Source organism: Ictidomys tridecemlineatus, chromosome 8 (genome assembly GCF_052094955.1).
Source record: "Ictidomys tridecemlineatus isolate mIctTri1 chromosome 8, mIctTri1.hap1, whole genome shotgun sequence".
NCBI classification, from domain to species: Eukaryota; Metazoa; Chordata; class Mammalia; order Rodentia; family Sciuridae; genus Ictidomys; species Ictidomys tridecemlineatus.
The window spans coordinates 60,690,397-60,711,355 of record NC_135484.1 but is presented as its reverse complement, the minus strand read 5'-3'; the positions used below and the strand labels follow the sequence as shown (position 1 = coordinate 60,711,355).

The following is a 20,959-nucleotide window of genomic DNA, read 5'->3' as shown; positions in this document are numbered from 1 at the left end:
AGGTGCTAAACAAATGGAGTTCCCAGCAGCTTACTGGGAAGACTGTGATAGGAGCAGAGAGTACAGCTTAGGATATATTCATTGGGGATCTTGATGACATCCTAGTGAAGACATGTTGGGGAAAGCAGTTGGATATAGGGGTCTAGAGATCCAGTAGTATCTGGGCTGGAATATTCATTTGGTATTAAAGTCATGAAACTGGGTGACATCCAGCACAGAAATGAGTTTAAGAAAAATGTCTGGAGGATATAAAGAAAGGATCTGTAAGGAAAGAAGAAAACCAAGAACATGAGTTACCCTGGAATTCAGGTGAAGAAATTATATCAAAGAAGCAGGAAATAATATTCTGATTGTTCAAGTGAAATGAAGGCTGAAACCTGACCATAGTATTTAGCAACCTGTAAGGTCACTGATAATTTCAACAAGAGCAGTGTGAGCAGAGTGTTGGAGACACAGTCTGATTAGAATGAGGTTTAATGAGAATGTGAGGTTCAGTGGGATGAATATTTGTATCCCAGAAACTTATTTATGGAAAATCTTGTCTCATTGTGATGTTGTTTAGATGTGGGTCCATTGAAATTTACTTAGGTCATGAGGGTGGTACCCATTATATAATAGAATCAGCATCCTTATGAAAATAGGCCATCGAGCTATCTCATCCCCTTCAGCCTTGTGCAGTCTTCTCTTGGAACTGAGACCAATTAATTCTGATTTAACAGCTAATTTGAGTAGTATCCTAATGTTTAGCTTAATTCTTCCTGCTACCCTCCGACTCCTGCTTCTGTACTTCTATTGGAGCCTTTCCAGAAGTTGTATAGCTGGCCTAGGATCTCCAACCCATGACCCTAATTCCTTTTGTTACCCTACCCAATGTGTCAATATATCTCATTGCTGAGGTCTGGTTATGAATCTACCAGGACCCTGTGCAAGATGTCTGGTGTTGGTTTTGCCATTGTCTCAACCTCCTAAACAAGTATGCGTGCCTACTCCACTCTCCTGTTCACTTCTACTCTAAAATATTTCCGAGTTCTCACAATTTACCTCGCATGCTGTATTGCAAACTTGTCCTGTGTTGACAACTTTGTACTTTTAGATTTTACAAGAAGTTGAAATGCAGATGACATAAGTATATATGGGTATTAAGTGTCCTGGTCTTATTAACTTTGACCTTTGAATACTATGATAACTATAGCTAATGAACTTTGAATGACAACTCAATGATTTTCACTCTTATTTATTGATTTCAATTGGCTAATAAAATGTTAACAATTTTCTGAATACCTCTGATTTTTAGATACTTATTTAATGCTAACTAGCTGGCATATCAAAGAGTTCCACATCGAATAACAAGGAATTGCTGAATATCAGTTATGATAGAGGCTATGTAGTTCATTTATTGTTTGAAAAGACTTTAGGAGATTCAGACCCCTCTCACTTATTAAAACTGAAAAACTAAGTTAGTTTAATTATTGGAAAATGCTGCACACTTGAAAAGTGATATAAATTGTAAATGACAATCAGAAAAGTTAAAAGAAAAATATTCAAGACAATAAAAAATGAGAGAAAATATAAAGTTTTAAAATCTAAGAATATTTTGAAACAGATATTTTAAAATAAGTAGGTTTATGCTTAAAATATAAGACTAGGTTTCACATTTGTATAACAAACAGCGAATTTAATAGTTATTCTGCCCAAACCCATAGGTGGATAAAAGTCAACCTGCAGCTCAATTTAATTGCCATTGTCATTGTTGTGGACTAAAAAGTATTTTGGAAACAACTAAAAATTAAATTGCCCTCTGAGAATTCAAACTGTGAAGTCAACACATAATGAGTTAATAATGACAAGTTGCAAAGCTACCTTAAAAGACATGGAATGCCTTACAGGTAAGCAATATTTGAGTATATCCTGCCTGAAGGCACCAGCATAATTCATACAATAAGTCCATCAGAAACAGAATAGGTCAGACATTTGATTTTCTTAAAAACAGAGATGAGACTTGTCCAAATATTGTTAATGGGAAACAGATTCTTAGCTTTTACTCCCAAAAGGGTCCGCCAGGTTCCATGGTGGATATAAAATTGCCTAGGAAATTTAGAGAAAAACGTTCAGGATTTAAATCTGGTTTTCTACTTAACAGCCATGGAAATAATATCTGAGAAAATAATATCTGAGATTCAGTGTCTTCATCTCATCTCTGAAAATTGGGGATGACAATATTACTTCTTTATGGAATTTTTGTAGATATAATATAAACCCTCAATAAATATTATTTATGTTATAGTTATTGGACCAATTTCATTTATTGTGATTCCATACAAAGTATCAAGCAACCTTCTGATCATGATATGATTTCTTGTATAGCTTGAGAATTCACTGGCCATATAACTCAAGAATCACCATGCCTGTAACCACGGTATTTCTTATTATAAATGCATAGATTTATAGTATTATAGATGAGTCTCACGATTTTCATCAATGTGAGTCCATTTGTTAGCAATGTGGCATGTTTCAGAGGGACCCAAAAAGTCAAGATTAATAACTTTTAAACAAATACTGCCAGTTAAGGAGGTAGGTAAATTATTTTGTGTAAGAAATTCTGTTTCCAAAGAAATGATAAGATAAACAAATAGATACATAGTAGGACATTAGTAAAAAATCTAGGATGAGGGGGAACATGGAAAGAACTCAAGATCATCTCTTTAGATTTAATATCTTGAATTATTTTATTATTTAATATCTTGAATTATTTTATTATTCCCTAGTTTACTACTCAGATACCATTTCTTATAAATACCATTTAAGTAATCTTTTGACAGGAATATTTGTTCATATCATTTTCCTTAATTTCTTCAGTGATTCCACATAGGCAGGGAAGTATAGCTCACTTATAGAACATCCTAGCTTCCTTTTCTCAGAGATGGGGCCCAGACAGTAATGTTCATCCCTTAAGGTAAGCCTATGGCCCAGGCTGCAGTTCATTAGATGAAGAGACAGCTGCACCAATTAGATTCTCTTCTAGGATTCTAGAAATGGGAGAAGCAGAGACTAGTTGTTTTCTGCCTGTTATTGGACCTATAATATGTAAACTCAGAAATTAAAAGATTGCCTTGTCTTCTATGAACTATAGAGCAGGGAAGACTGGTCTAATTAAAAGGGAAAGAACGAAGCAGACACACAAAAAAGAGCAGAAAAGAAAGACATCTTCCCAAGAACTGAATTCCTAGAGTTGAGTTTTTTGAAACCCCCGGAATAGTTCTAATAAATTTTCCTTTTCTGAATAAGCAGGCTTGTTTATAAAATACTTGTGGCTATGTAGTTCCTTCCTTTAGCACATTCAATCTATCAGGGTGCCTTTCTTCTGTGATTTTCACTTTCAACTGAGCCAGCCTCCTCTCCTACCATCTCACAGCTTACCTTTGAATCTCTAGCTGTATCAGCCAAACAACTCACATGAATTTTTGAGCTTCCTATACTTTCCTGTCATGGTGCTTTGTAATACTGTTTCCTCTTTCTCTAATACCACCCATTCTGACCTTCCTACTAAATGTCTGTCCATCCTTAGGAATTCTATCCCAGCCACTTCTACTGCACTTTAGAGGTGGCCATATTATTGCACATGATTCATTATAGAAAAATAATTGGCCTATCTCTTTCTCTAATGCCCTATAATCTCATGAGTGGCAAATAGCTACTCTTTTATATTTTTGCACTTTATGTCTGCATCCCAAATAAAATACACAGTAATGGTGGCATGTGTTCTGACATAGACACATCTTCCAACCATTCATAAAATAAGATATATAATATATATTATAAAGTATATATGTGATGTTATATATAAATCACATACATAATACTCTTATATAAAATAATGGTATTTTTTTCTGGAGCAAAAAAGGTTAAAATAAAATCTGAGTTCCTAAAGAGTCATATTCTTCTTGCTTTCTAAACAGCACATAGAAGTTCTGATAATTATTGTTAGCCAGGGCACAACTACCTAAAGCTTCTTAAGCTGTTTTGTCAGTGTCAACTTTAAATCATATTTGATGTATTAAGTGGCAGGATAAAACCAATAACAGCAGCATCCTGGGACAGAGCCAAAATAAGAGCTGTGAAGGATCATTTGCTGCTCCATAACTGCACTGACCTGGACACAAGTGGGGATTAAGGGACAGCAGGCTACCTAATCAGCCACTGTCTGGAGAGCTACAGTCGGGTCCTCACAAGCTGAGAGGGCAGTGGGGATGACAAAAGGACAGGTAGCCATCGGAATTGAACAATGAGGTGTGCTGGTCCCACTGGAGTGGGTCAGTCACATGGCCAGGATAGTAAGTGATAAAGTGTGCTTGAGGAAGTATGACAAGTGCTGAGAAGGAAGAGGAGGAGTGTTCCTGGATTACACACTTCCACATGTTCCCTTTGCCCTAAAAAGGGTCCCTGTTTGATGAAAAATAGCAAGTTTAAATAATTGGTGAATCAAAATGTTACCAAAATCTGATCACAAACCAGAGTACAGTCATGCTGTTCAGAGAGTTTCAGAACATTTCTGTGGTGCATGTTTGAGTTGTGTGCATTTATGCAAAAAATTTATGTTTGTCTCTTCAGAGTCCCTTGAAGGATTCTTTGGTCACTTTTTTCCCTCTACCCACTGATGCCACAGCGATAGGCATGTAACTCCTAGTTCCACCAAATAATGTCGGTGGGGGGGGAGAGGAACACTATATGTGGTCCTTTTTGGGACTTTGACAGAACTTTTGTAGAAAAAATTTCTTTTCATGAGCATGAGATTCTATTGTTCATCTGTGTCATTAAGTAGGTAAAGTTAAGAGGTAATGAAGGTAACACAGAGGAAAAGAAAACTCAGTAACTAATTTAAACAATTCGGGGCTTTAACCTGGCAGGCCTTTATTTTTGGTTACAGGAGACAGCTGCTTTTTTTTGCTTAGTGTAGTGTGAGTTGGGTCTGCACATCTTACCAAGAGAGTCCCAATGAATAAAACTGCCTGTTCATTAACCTATCCAGCTATTTACCTGCTCTATCTCATTGCAACAGGCAAAAGCCTATGTGCAGCAGCTATATGATGAGGACAAAGAAAAAACAAGTGATAGTATGGCTCTAGCACTGGTCATCTTAAGACAAAGCCACTTATCCTGCCAGTGGCGCCCCCAGTGAGAACAGCACTTGAATTAGTCACTAATGTGCTTATTTTTCCTGTGATTAAGACACAAGCAAATTTTAATGGCAAGAGGCAAGGTAAATGAATTGAAAACGCAACATTAATTTTGTTGGCTTCTCACAAATTGAAGCATTCTGAACAGAAAATTGGCCTCAGCACACACTAAAACTTAGACCCTGAAGCTTTAGAAGCCAAAGGAATTTGACCTTGGCTTGGTCAAAAACACTATTTACTTTTTAATAATGCATAATGGCTTTTCTCATATCAGTGAAAAAAGAAACATGGATCACACATTTTTGCATTGACTTGAGAAGTAACAGACTTGCAGCCCCAGCCCCTTCTTTCCTTAACACATCTCTGCTGGAATCTCAGGCATGTTCTATAGTTCAGTCCTGCTTACGTAGGTGTCCCTCAGACGTAGTGTGGAGCTCATCTTGTGTATTGGACCTAGCTAGACTCAGCACATGGTAGCAATAGAGCACATTCTATCCACTTCATTCCTATTAAGCCTGCTTCTCCTCCCATCCTGAACCCATAACTTCTGGTTATAGCACAAGACTCAACCCAGTAAGACAGCATCCTATTCTCTGTACAATTTTCTTTAGATGGAGTGGATGTCTGGAGCCACAGTGACTCACTTGCCCCACTAGATCTAGAGTATTGTAAGCCACTATCATAAAGTACCTTTACTTTGGAACTAACTCTGTGCTGTGTGTTGAGTCAAGTCTAAAGACTCCTTATTATAATGTCTACTCAGTATGGTTCTATTTAGCCACTGTCACGGTATGCAGTTCCAGGTGAAATACTCTTCTGAATGTTCCTAACTTCTTTGTTTTTACCTTTCTCTCCCAAAATATCTAGAGCACTACCTTCACTACAAACTTAAACTCCACAGGACATGATTTACTCCTGGATTTGCAAATATACAAAGGCCTTTCTAGAGGCTTTTACAATAATATAGTAGCTTGGTTCCATATGTGAGAAATGATAAGAATTAGTCATTTTCTAAGAATAATTTGAAGGTCTATCTGGTAGGATTTATGAGAAAGCAGACATAGTATGTGCTAGAAATAGAGTAATCAAAGATGATAGAAACAATTTTGACCCAAGTAACACGAAAGATAAAATTTGCCATTATTCTTGTTGAGGACAACCCAGGGAGGAGCAGCTTTGGGGTACAGAGGTAAAGAGCCAGTTTGGGTATACTATGTTTATAAAGTAGAGATCCTGGAGTTCCAAAGGATACCCTCTCATCTGACACCAATCATAAAGTTTAGCAGCCTCTGAGATTACCCATGTTTCTGACACAAATTTCAATTTCAGGGGTCATAAAGATTACCTCAATTTTGATAACCCTAGAAAGGTTCAGAGTTCTTTGAAAACTGTTATACTCACTGTTACAATCTGTAACAGCAAAAGGATACAGAGTACAATCTGCTTAAGGCATAGGTACAAGGGCAGAGTCCAGGAGAAATCCACACTCAGAGCTATAAATTGTTCTGTCATTTAGCTATGGCTGAAGTAAGTGAAAGTAGAAAAAGAGTATTTTATTGGCTGAACAGTGCTAACTTCTCCAGGCAATAATGTGGGACAATATGCACAGAGTATTGCCAACCAGGAAAACCTACCTGAGCCATGGTATCCAAAGTTATTTTTGCAGCTTGGTCATGTAGGCATGACCCATTGGGCTTACAGTCTCCAGCACCTTCAGAGGTTAAGCTGATACTACTTGGCCCAAAGCTGTCACCACAAACTACATAGCCCAGGGTACCTAGTTAAGAAAGACAATCATACCAGACAAGGCATTCCAAAGACTTAGAGATGAACTACCAGGACATAATAGCAAAAGCCACACCCCTCTTTAGATAAGATTAATTCTGTACTATACAGATGTCAAATAGAAAAGTAAACTTAGAAATCTAGAGTTCAGGGAAATATTCTTGTCAGAGACAGACATTTGTAGTTGCAGAACATGGCATGAATTTAAGGTCCTATATTCTAGGTTCTCTACTGAAGTTACATATCTCACTCCCATGAAGGATGGCTGATAAAAATTTGAAATCTGAATTTTTTTCAATGCCAACATACCACTCCTATCAAAATCATTTTAATGCTCTCATTATAATATAAATTATTTTAAACTTACATAGGTAAATCTATTTTCACAGCATTATTATATTGCAAAGTCCATGACTGGAGCACATACTCTATTTAGTTTACTTTGAAAGATCTCTGTAGCCCAAATATGACCTTTTAAGAAAAAGAATTCATTGAAATACCATAATTTGGCCTGCCAATGAATTATTATCTTTCCTTAGCCAAAACAGAAAGGCTGATGATGAAACATTGAATGCAGAGGAGTCATTTTTTTTTCCTGTTGTTATTGCTTATTACACAATGCAAGAATTACGAAGACCACATTAACTAAAATGATAAATAGGTCTGGCGATTAAGCCAGGTGGTAACGCTCTAGTTTGTGTAGCTGTTGAAATGGATACCTGGGTACGGGAGGAAACATGGGACTCCCTTCCTGGGGCTAGGGGAGGTTGGGCCTGCTGAAGAGGTGTTGTGATTGATTTCTTTAGAAGAGAGTGCCAGCTGGAGTGTGCATAAATGGCTCCTTCTGGATTCTCCTTAAAAGCTAAATTGATGGCAACTTCTGAAAAGAGCAGCTCAGACCTCTATCCTTGTAGCATAAATATAAATCTTGATTTCTGCTACCACTGAAGTAAGAGAATGTAGGAAAAGGTAAAATAATAATGGTAATATACTCTCAGTAAAGGAATTAGAGAAATAGAATGTAACTCATCTACCAAAATAAGGAGATAATTGCAATGTGGTGCACTTCTTTGTTAGGAGAGATTTTAGGAACCCATCTGTGCAGATTGTTTCTTTTTTATTATCATTACATAAACTAATTACATTAGGGAAAGGGGGGCATTTTAATTAAAAGGCTGTTTTAAAGAGTTATAATTCTACTGTGTCATTAAGTAACCTAATCGAGTGCTGAATTTGTTAAACAGTATTTGTGAAAATGGTTTGCAAATTATTTGTAGTAACCACATTTTCAATAAGTAGATTTTTCCCTTTTATTTTTCCATTTTGACCAGATGAATATAGGGCAATAATATATGCCAACCATCTCTATTTTGGAGATACTTATTTTTTTTAGAAGAAAACAAAAATATTTCATTTTACAAAGCATGCATATTTGTTTGTGTATGACAGCTTTTAATTAGGATAATCTTCTTAGAACATGATCAGTTGCAAAGGGAAAACATTGGGGGAGGTGGAATGATGGATAGAGACCCACACAGCTAACATTGTGATCAAAAGACATTGCTGCTGCATAAACTCATTTTTCTTTGAATAAAAACTTCATACACATTAATTATGCTACTTGGATGACATCACTGTCCCACATAAAACAGGTGGGAAAACTTTTATTCTTTGGATGTTTTTAATGCATTTTCCATTTTGTTACCCTTTTCCCATTCATCCAATGTATTCTAAATAATAGAATTCAGAGAGGGATTACTATCTAAATGTTAGGGAATGGAGAAAGCAAAGAATAAAGAACAGAAATATGGAAAAGTGAGAAAAAATAACATGCAAAACAGAAATGAAGGCTTAGAGGAGACTAAGTGCCTACTGAAGGGGTGGAAACAGGAATTTAAATATCACTATTTTAGTATTCAAACTGGTCTCTAGATTTCTTCTCTTTACTTGAAATGCTGAAACATTCTTATTTGAAAATTGGATGTGAAAAGCATTATAGAAACCACTTTTGTATAAGAAATGCCATAGTCAAAGTATAAAGATCGAATAAATACTATTATCTTAATTACTATATTTATTGATGAACTAGTGTCTTCAACTTAGTAAAAATACACAAAATACATATTGAATGAATGAATGAAGACAATATCTCACCCAAATTCTCAAGTAGGACATGGCAGTTCCAACTAACAGCAATGATTTAAAAAAAAATGTTTTTGCTCTTCAATATCATTCCCTGGGGAAGCTGGCAAACTGAAATCTGTTCCATTAATGCCAGCAGGAGAGTATATGTGTGAAGAGACTAAGTAACCATTGTACCTGATGGCTCAATGAACTATCCACATGAGCTCTTAAGAAACTTGAAAATACTTGGCAGTATTTATACTTAGGATGAACTCTACAAATACTATTTTTGGATAACATCCTTAAGAAAATTTCTATTTTTGAGTTAGTTAAGCTTTTTTAATCCAAAACTGCTGGACTAATCTGTAAGTATATCTCCTTTTCCTTTGGTAACAAATTAATCTCTTAAAATGTTCTCTTAAATTTTTATTCTATACTTTTTATCTAAATCAGTATCAAAATATCTCCAAGAACCATTTGGTAGCCAGTAATTTTTTTTAAAAATATGTTGTTCTTTGGCTCAAGCTGTAGAGTATACTAGCCTAGCATGTGTTGTCCTGGGTTCAATACCCAGCACTTAAAAAAATTTTTTTTCCCATGTTGACAAATATAACTACAGTAATGAACTTTCATTTACTCTCTAAGATAAGCAGATTCCTTTTTCAGTGTTTTATATATTAATGTTTTATTTATTAATGTTTTATCCTATTGTAAAAAATAAATCAAATCCCTGTACAAAGCTCCATAGATTATAGTTTTTTAATTAGCTATACATGATGTAGAATGAATATTTTGAACTGAAATTCAAACCCAATATTCTGGCTATGGTACACTTATTCCACCAAAATTATATTTGATACTTAAACAATCTTGTGAGATCAGTAGGCAAGAGGTAGTTTTCTTTACTTTGCTAAGGTTGATATTTGTTCAGTCTACATTTACATGAATATTTTTTAGAATTATAGAAATTAACAGCAGGAAAAAAAAGTCTAATACAAATTAGCAATTTTTCAGGAATTTTGGCTTTAGTGCCACTAAACAGTCTTAATTATTGTGGATATGCAAAATTATTTGTAATACGTGCTATATTTATTGATACTCATATTAGCAATAAAACAAATATTTAAAATATTTGTTATTAGTTAAAAACACTCAGAATTAATTTTTATTCTCAAGATCTCATGTGGTCATTAAATACAAAGTATATTCTTAGTCCTAATAAGGTATGTCCTTATTCATGTTTCCAAATAGAGTTAAGTGACATGTTTACATACATATCCATATACATAAATGGGGGGATCCAGATTAGCTATTTAAAAATAACTTGTTTTATACTGTCATGATGATGGTACTGTCTTAGGGGAGGTAGTACTAGACAAGTAGAAATATACATATGTAATATTCTAAAAAGAAAGATAAACAAAAATGAAGACTAGAAGGAGAAAAGGAAATTGCTTAACTTTGTCCAAGTTATAACAGAATTAAAAATCATTTTTTTAAAATTTTTCACTATTTTGTAGAGTGGGTCTTACATATCAGTTCTTAAATGTGCTTCATTACTTGAAAATTACATGAAGGAATAAATTCAGTAATCTGTCTCTGTTGTTTTAAAATACATCACATTTCCATGATCTATTAATGTATCCATTAATTTGATATATTTGAAATTTAATCAGGAGTTAACTTCTCTATGAGAAAGCCTACTTTACCAATGTCTAAAGTTATATTTACGTGTTTGTATTTACATATTTTAAAATATTATATCTAGAAAACAAACAAAAGAATGTCAGTTATATTTATTAAAATAATTTATTATGGTTCAGGTTATTTAGAACCAGTTTTATTAAGAAAATTTACTTCACTTCTACATATTCACCAGATTGTGTATACATGTATATTTATCACAGCATTACTTGCAAGTAAGACAAAAAAGAAATAAGATGTGTGCAAACTGAAACAGTGTTCATTAAGTCAAACTAAAACTATAGTCACTGACTTACAAGGACCTCTAGGATGTTGTAAAAAACAGTTATTAATATAAAATACAAAATAAAACTATTTATGTGTGTGTAAGTGCATAGAAATTCTTATAGAAGAACGATATTTGAAGCTATTAATAGTGACAACTCAATGGGGAGTGGAATTAGGGTACTGAGGAAAATTTTACTCTAAATCCCTCTATAAATTTAAATTATTTACATTAAATTATAGTTATTTACTTCTTTTATGATTTGAAAAGTACTTTACAGAATTTGTAGCAAAATTAACTGAGGACCTGAAGTTTATTAAAATAGGAATTTCAATGGTTGGACCATGAAATGCACCTGGACATAATTAAGAAAATCATGCATCATAGTTAGTGTTTGGTGATTCTATGGCCCACTCTGATTTGCCTCCAATATTCCTTTTTTCTTTTTTAATTAAAGGTCTCATTCGTTTGCAAGAACTCATCAAAGCTCCATCAAGATATAATCTTCGACTTAAAATCCGTCAACTGCCTGCTGATACAAAGGATGCAAAACCCTTATTGAAAGAAATGAAGAGAGGCAAAGAATTCCATGTAATCTTTGACTGTAGCCATGAAATGGCAGCAGGCATTTTAAAACAGGTAATTTTGCATTACTTACATTAAATCCTTAGTCTCCAAATACTTGCATTTGAAGTATGAGATTTAAAAAAAAATACAATGTCATTGTTACAGTCAATTAAAAAACCAGAGAAATAACCTCCATGAAATTTTATAATACAAAGTTAGGAAATTGCTTTTAATTAATTGTCTTGAAGACAAGTAATGTAAACATACATGCTTATCAAAACAGTTTAAAGTTTTGAGGATATATTCAAATGCCTACAATACTGTTAATCAGATTATTGAATAATGAGATAGATATTTCTGTTTTATACTGAAATGAAGGAATAAACTATTAATAGTCAATGATTGAATAACTCATCCATTGTTACCAGAATAGAAAAAAAAGATAAAATAGAGAGATGCCTTATATATTTGATATTATTTCATCATCACCACAACCAAAAGAAATAAGGACTATATCCACTTTACACACAAAATCTGAATCTCATCTCAGAATGAGAAATTTGAATAATGCAAGGAATTAGCAGAGTGGTTAATGTCTCATCTATATTTATTCCAGAATAAAGCTATGCTTACCTAAAAGATCACTTCTAAATTGGTCAAACAAAACAGTTTGGAGCAGTAAAACAATGAAACTAAGCACCATTTAGACTGTACAGCCAACATGAAAAATAGAAATTATTGTTCATCTATCTCTTGCATGTGAGGGAACTGAAGTTGTGGATTAAAATGGTTAATAGAAGGCAATACACTTACTAGGTGGTACAGAGGGGTTTGAACCTAACTCCTTAGATTTTTCTTTCATGCATCCTGGGGTGACATCACATGGCTTGGGATTAATCAGCTGTTTTCAGATCTCTCATGCATAGGATAAAATGTCTGCTGGAGAGTTATACAGATTCAAATGACAAATTATATCCCATTAAATATAACTACTGACAACAAATGCCTATTATAACATGGTTAGTTTATTAAGCAGATGTTTGTATTCCAAAATGAGTGTTGCTTTCACTGTAGTAAAATATTTAATTTGATTTGAAAATTTACTCTAGTTTATGTTTGGGTAACAAAGCATATGAGTGATTTGGTTTTGATTTAGTAATAAATAAAATGATGCAATAAACTCACCACTAAAATCTAGAGTCAGAATTTATTTTTCACATAATTTCCAAACAATTCTTGGTCACATTTAGAATATACAAATTTGGAAAGCAGACCTTTCTTGGCTCCCAGAGCACTCTACTATTCCAGTGACAGAACTTTGTCCTCTTTATCTAGGCTTCTTACAAATATGTAAAAGATCAGTTATATTTTCTTTGAAGAAGTAACTAACTTATTTTGCTATCTGGAGAATAAACATAGCTTTAACCTTTAATGATAGAATTGGCCTCCTGCCTTCTATTGGGTATACCCATTATTTTACATTTATTTTATTATATAAACCTGTTTGTGTGCAAAATGAAGGCAGAACTAAAACAATATTTAAATATATTCAACAGAAAGACAGTATAACTTGTCAATGAAAAACAGAACAAAGGTAAAATAAGACTATGAAAGTTGCTGGGCACGGTAGTGCACACCTATAATTCCAGCTGTTTAGGAGGCTGAGGCAGGAGTATGGTAAGTTCAAAGCCAGCCTCAGTAGAAACCAAGACAATTCAGTGAGAGTCTGTCTCTAAAATAAAATACAAAATAGGGCTGGGGATGTGGCTCAGTGCCCCTGAGTTCAATCTCCAGTATCTACCCCCCCCCAACAAAAATTCTATGAAAGTTAAGTGCAACTGGAGTGACATTATCATACAATACTTATGCTTTGAAGACCAGTAACACAGGCAGGCCACATACATGGTGGCATGTTTTTTTTTAACTTCCTTCATCCCAGAAAGTATTTGTCTCACATTTGAATGTCAGTTATTTTAGAAACCAATTCAAGAAGAAAACAAATGCCCTCCTTTTAGTAAACATGGCAGTACATTTAATAGAAATCTATTTTATGATTTATGCATTTTTTTCTGAGATTCCTTAGCATCAGCTAAGGTTGGAACCTGGAAGATATAATGTTTTAGTCAGCTTTTTTGCTGCTGTGACTAAAGGACCTGACCAGCACAAGTGTAAAGGAGCAAAGGTTTATTTGGGGTCTCACAGTTTCAGAGGTCTCATTCCACTGACAGCAGGCTCCATTCCTTGGGGCCCGAGGTGAGTCAAGACCTCATGGTGGAAGAATATGTTGGAGGGAAGCCACTTACCTGGTGATCAGGAAGCAGAAAGAGAGACCCACTCTTCAGATACAAAATATATACCCCATACCTACACCCCAATGAACCACTTCCTCCAGCCATCCCCAGCCCCTGCCTCCAGTTACTACTCAGGTACCTATTAGGGATTCATTTACTGATTAGATTAAGGACACCACCCAATCATTCTTACATTGTCTGACACATGAACTTTTGGGAGATACCACATCTAAACCATAAGAGATAGTATAGGAGTTGAATAGCAGAAATAGATGAGCTGTCAGCTAGTCTGGTCTCATTTAAGAATAAATGTTAGATGTAGCCAGAAAAAGAGATGGCCTTAATCAAGTTAAACTTGTTGGCTTTTTTGTTTATTTAAATTATCTATTTAAACTAACTGAGCATTACCAAATATCAAGCAACAATTTGGAGTTTTCTTGTCTGAAAAATTTAAAAGTGAGTGGAGCTTGTGGTTTTTTTAGATTTTCCTCTGAGGCAAGTTGAGTGTACTAATTGGGGCATGCCTCAACAGCAGATGATTCCACCTTTGTCCAGATTTGTCAGAGAATCCCGTAGGGGAGAGTCAAGATGCTCTGAAGTAAAACCTCACAAAGACACCCTATCACAGAGAAAAAAAAATAGCAATCAGGAAATTGGAAGTCTAGATCAAAAAGTGTGAAATAAAAAACCTTTAGTCTAGAAAAAATGAAAAGCTGATGCAAATAACTACAATAGCAAGAAGTAAAATAAAGTTAAACTAAAGAGATATGTACAGAGTCCTGCCCCCTCTTCATTTTAAATCTTGAGCAGTATAAAGTTTGGATATAACCCAAAGAATATGTTGATTGCAAATTATATACCTAGATAACTAAATATGCAATTTTCATACAATATTTCTAATACTAAATCAGCTTAATTTGGGAGATTTATAATGTTATTTTTATTTTAGGAAAACTGATTGTTGATATTTTTAGGAAAGTGATATATAGAACAACTAATTTTCTGTTGAGGTAATTCATTATTAGTACATAAAAACACACTGATTTTATTTTTTTAGTGTGTTTTGAGGTATGCATACAATTCATTCAAAAGTAGTAGTGAGACATAATGCTATAAAATTAAAAGAAGATCCAGAGCAAGTTCTTTTGTTATTATTATTATTTTAAACAAATCTTAAGACTATAACCCTGTTTTTTATTTTGTGAGTGAGATTGCAGTAAAGGTACTTAATAAAAAAATAACTATCCTCTTCTATTTCTATTATAGCTTCTTATAGATCATATATCATAACCCATAACTGATTCTTGTTTTCAAGATCAAAGGCTGAGAGAAAGTTAATGAAAGCCACAAACAGACCCCAGGTATCCATTTTAAATTTCTTCTCACAGAGATGAAGAAACTTGTGACCAGTGCAGAATACCCATATCGGAAGCTGGCCACCCCTCTTGCCCACCATCTCTTCAATCCCTTTCTACCCATCACCAAAGCACAATTTCCTAAACAGGTTTGAAATGCCAAGGTTTTCAAATTATCAAGGAAAACGAAAATTTTTAGAATTCATAGGTTCTAAAAATGAATCTAACTGTTTGAGAATATAAAATATGTCATTCTATAAAATGACATAGATTCTAAATGTAAAAGAAGAAAATAAAAATGGAATAGATTGGTTTGGAGCACTTAAAAATGAAATTGGAAGACCATTATGAATCAGATCTCAGGTACCTTGTCTGCTGAACCTTGGAATTGGGCTTCAAATTCTGGCCAAGATTTGGACTGAGTCAAACTGTAGTTTTCCAAATATTGTTAGGCTCTGTTGAATTTTATTCAACAGATCCCTTCCCTCAGACCAGCCAGAGACTGGGACCTCACCCAATCCCTTTTTTATAAGACAGCTTAACTTTGCCAGCACTAATCATAATTCCTGACTAAAAACAGATTTAATTTTCCACTCTCTATTCCTTGCAGTTAAAGATATAAATTCAGCTGTAATTTTTTAAAAATCTCGGAGCATTTTTTTTTTTTTTTAGGTAGGATAGGTGTGTCCCCAAGGCCTGAAGTCCATGTTTACTCACTATCTTGTGTTCTTGGGCAGTTTATTCATCGTTGTTATATAGTTGTCATTTCATCAACTGTAAAATGGATATAATAGAACCTATTTCATAGGGGGTTTTATGAGGTTTAAATATTCAATATTCTTAGAATAGTACCAAACACATTTTAGGCATCACATATTGTTTTTTATCCATTTATCTGAGTCACTGTTTCTCTCAGTTATCTTTATTTCTATACCAGTTGAATTGGTAAAGAAGAATCAAAGACAATACTGAGGTATCATAGAGTGGTTATAAAGAGGAGAAACCCTCTGCAATTATCCAGCAGAAACAGTCAATGAACACTCTCTGTATAAATAAACCAGTGTTTTTATTAACCAATGTTTCTCTCTTTTTAAAAAAGTACTTCATATGTTCCCCCCCATACACACAAATATCTACCCTTTCTTAACTGAATGGCTTATGTTGTAAAATTACAAATTTTATTCTATTCTAGTTAATTGGTAAATGCCTACCTATAAGCATTTTATACATAGAACTCAAAAGCTTTGGCTAGGGCTGCTCACTACTAACTAAAAGAGTTTTTGTAGTTAGTAATTTGCGGAAGACTATTATATGCACCTGAGAATATTTATTTCCTTTTAAGACCTCTTCATTCAGTTGACAAATACACTTTCATTTGTCATCGCCAAATATTGTTCATTGATAAACATTTTCGAAGTATCCTCTATTTTCAGAGAGGAAAATGGACATTTCTCATTGGTGTTGGACATTTGGACCCATAAGAACCTTTTCTAAGATTGATAGTCTAAAATTAATAAAGAGAGTAGAAAAGTAAAACAAAACAACAGGTAAACTATTATTAATAATAACAATGTTGAATCAGGTCAACAAATGATAAATTGTTTTATTATACATAAGCCCGACAATTGTATATAAAACAACTAGTTCTTTTATAATGTATAGAATGTACACTGTTTCTTTGTAAAATATATTTTTTGAACAAGATATTTGAATGCAACTTATCATTGAAAAGTATACATGCTACATTGTAAGTAAGTAATTGCCAGTCAAATTGAATAACAAATGGTTTAAAGCACTAAATATTTAGTGGCACAAGTAATTCAAATTCAAATTGATTTATTTTCAAATTCTTTAAGGAAATGTATGCTCATTATGAATTAATATTCAATAAATAATTGATTTTTCAACTGTTAAAACAAATAAACAAGCAAAATTCCTTTAGTAAACACTAATCATTTTTAACTACTGGGAAGAGGTTCAATTTAATCCAAATTTGGATGTAACATGAATATTGTAGGTTGATTCTTTTTCACATTCTACTATTGTGTGCTCATCTATATTACTGCCATAATGTATTTTATGCTAGGTATATCTTCTATATTAATATTTATATTGATCATTTTTTTATTTTTTAGGCATTAGCTATGGGAATGATGACAGAATACTACCACTATATCTTTACCACTTTGGTAAGTAATTTATTAAAACACAAAAGTAATGTTCTAAATTTTATTATTATGATTTTTTTTAGGTGGAAAAGTGTGCTTTTGTGAAGAGGTAATATAATGATTAGCACATTTGTAGTTATAAAATCCACAAGGATTTATAAAAAAGAACTAATAATTTTGGTGGTAGGATATGTTTTCAAAATAATATCATTTCAGGTATCAATTCAAAATATTACATATTTTTATATTGCTTCGGAGGGCTTTCAGAAGATAATGGATTTTAAAATTAGTTTGCTGGAAAAAGATCAATGTTTTAGAACACAAATTCTTATGTCATTATCTCAACTCTATTCATTTTTTGAAAATCAGGTTTATTGAAGCTGCCCTTTGAGGAGATTAAATTTTCTATCTTATTTTTACCCATGTTTAGTTTGATTTTTTAAAAGTCAATATGGTTTAATTTGCAATTAGAAAATGAAATGTTACCTTTATATTTTGTCTTCACATGTTTTTTCTTATTATACATGAAAATCTGACTTTACCCTTTAGTCAAACCCACTTACTTTTAGCTTTATTTCTTTATTAATCCTCTGTGAAGGAGCTCTCTGTCTCTTTAAGTAATTCTTTCCTGCCCATTTCCAAAATATGAGAGCATTTTAAAATTTGGGTCTCAATAAAAAAAAAAAAGGTATCTTCATTCTATTTTCTTTTTCCTCTTCAATTACTTTCTTTAGAATTAGTATGTGTTTAGAGTTCTAGTTAATACCTTTGTTCAAATGAGTTCTCAATGTTCATAAGTAATATTCTTAATTATCATATATTATTAAATAATTCTAACTGTTCTGCCTATTAAGGTAATTTCAACAAATTTGAATCTTAATGTATTGTCCTCCAAATTGATTCCTCTTGATTTCCTTTAAAACTTCATTGTGTCTGACTCCTGCATCCACCACAAACTTCTACTGATTTTTTAAGGGTCTCTAGCATCCATCTTTTCTATTCCCACAGTGATCAGTTTTAATCATTGCTTTCTCTGTTGATTCAAGTATTTCAAAGGCTCTTTTTACTTTTGGGAGTCTTGAAGTAACCAGATCAAATTACCAAAATTCAGTGGATTTCCATAGCTTTTCATGATAATAACTCTTTCCTCTAATGAAGATTCTTCATATAGTAGTTTCTATTTTACCAATAAATAGCAAGGCTAACCTTACTTTTTATAGCTTGTAAGACACTTAGTAGTTGGTAGGTGAAAAGGAAGGGAAATTCTTCTCTTATCAGTAAATTACATTTTAATGCTGTTGCAACACAACTCTACCAAAGTTATAATATTTTGAGAAAATCAAAAACATCTCTTAATTTGAGAAAGAGAAGGAAACAACTACTTTAATGTAGATATAAATTGGCCTATAATTGAAAGCCCTTTATACTTTTATTGTAACCTAACTTCCCTATTTTCTTTTGCTCTGATTCTTCTTTATGGATTCTCTTTGACAACCAAATGGATCCAGATATGTTTCCTGAATAGATATTACATTTCCCCCCCTTTTTTGTCCATTTTCACATGGTCCATGCCATTTTTGTCAGAGTCTGGTCATTACATAATGGCAGATATAGGGGGAAAAAAGAAATAATCACCTATCTTGATGTTTATGGCTGAGACTCCATAACAAAAGACAGATTAACAAGACAAAGGCAACAAACTTATTTAATATAAATTGTATGTGATGTGAAAACATTCAGAAATTAAAACCCAAAGAAACAGAGAAGTCTCTCTATTTAAGTGCTTTGGTTTGATGAAGAGTGGACCGTTGTGTAAAAATATGATTGAATAAAAAGGAGATGATACAGTTTCCTGGTAATATGACGGTGGGCAATTTAGCAAGGCCTGTTTGTTCAAGTTCTTCTGTACTTTCAAGTATTAGTCAGGATCCCTCTGCAATGAAGGTTTTGTGACCTACTCTTCAGGAATGTAGGTCAAGAAATTCTTTCATGACACACATCAAGGGAGAAAGGTGTTAGAAAGTCAGAGACTGACCTTCCTGCTCTTCAGTTTTCTCAGTTTCCTTCAGTTTAAAGCATTCAGTATTCCAATGCCCCATATTTGGGGGTATGCCCTATCACAACTCAGATTCTATTTGTTCTGTGAAGTTTTCCCTCACCTTAGACTTCAAAGTTATCTGTCTTGCTTCTGACTCCTCCAGCATTTATCATTTCTTTTCTTTTGTTCTTTTCATATTACCATGCACTATTTACTTACAGTTTGAATACATCTTATTTCATAAGACAGAGTATCAACAATAAGTAGTGAAGAAAACTGAAGACTCCTTACTTTTTTTTTTTTTCTTCAGCACAGAGCACAATTCAGGCAATGCCAGTTCCACTTAATTGTATTCTTGTTATCCAGCCTGTGTAGCTGTGCAAGTCCCAGGCAAGCTGTGCAGAGGTCCAGTGGCATTTGTCTTGCCTTGGTTCCAATATTGTCCAGAAAATCTGATGCCAACTAGAAAGAGGGCAGAAGTCCCACATGCTGTGTGTTCTCATGATGACTTCCAAGTCCCTTGATAGCTGTGGCCTTATAACTCCTGGGAAAGTAAAGGGCAAAACAAGAGCATTCACTCTATGTGGACTGAAGAGGGCAACAGAAGCAGTGCTCCTTATGGTGAGGTCCTCAGAAAGCCATGAGACAAAGGAAGCACAAGATTTCTACAACCAACAATCTAATAATTCTTAAATTCTTTACTTGCCTTTATTATACTTATTATTACTTAGAAATATCATTTCATAATCTGCTTCTTAAAAACAAACAAACAAAAAACCCCAGACAAAACAGAACCAACAAATGATAATAACTACATAAGCAAGCAAGGCATAAACAAAATTAGTTTAAAGTAAAACATGATCATGATCGCACAAAAAATAAAGGCAAGCTGTCCTTAATGTGAAGAAAAAACGTCTTGCAAGTCTTAAAAATAAATTATAAAAGTGAAGTATATATACATGTTTATGTACAGAGTATGTGTATTTGTATCATCAAAGCATGAGGGCAACCTATTTAAACGTTGGTCATTTGTGATATTTAATGCCACTTGAGACACAATAGTGTTTAATATTCTAAGGGGAACAAGAATAAATGACTATTTCAAAATATGCTTGTGAATGCATTCTATTAATAACAGAAATAAATTTGTCTTTCAGGACCTATTTGCTCTTGATGTAGAGCCCTACCGATACAGTGGTGTTAATATGACAGGGTTCAGAATATTAAATACAGAAAACACCCAAGTCTCTTCCATCATTGAAAAGTGGTCAATGGAACGGTTGCAAGCACCTCCAAAACCTGACTCAGGTTTGCTGGATGGATTTATGACGGTATGAATAACAATTTTAAGTTTTCAAGCTTCTAAATAGTATTGCATAAGTTATTAAATTTTCTGGATTCAAATTTCAGTTTTATTGATAGTGAAGGAATGATATTAGAGCTACTCACTGCAAATAATTTTATTGACAATTTTCTAAATCACTTTTA

General features: G+C 33.5%; 1 protein-coding gene across 6 annotated transcripts in view; it reads left to right on the top strand.

Moving 5' to 3' along the window:
* Grik2 (glutamate ionotropic receptor kainate type subunit 2) overlaps window positions 1–20,959 on the top strand; it is a 639,398-nt gene that overhangs the window by 231,465 nt on the left and 386,974 nt on the right. For all 6 annotated transcript variants that reach the window (XM_005335886.4, XM_005335885.4, XM_005335887.4 and 3 more), the window contains 3 exons: window positions 11,510–11,691; window positions 17,401–17,454; window positions 20,629–20,802. In XM_005335886.4, the coding sequence (XP_005335943.1) occupies window positions 11,510–11,691; window positions 17,401–17,454; window positions 20,629–20,802 (410 nt within the window). The remainder of the gene's footprint in view (window positions 1–11,509; window positions 11,692–17,400; window positions 17,455–20,628; window positions 20,803–20,959) is intronic.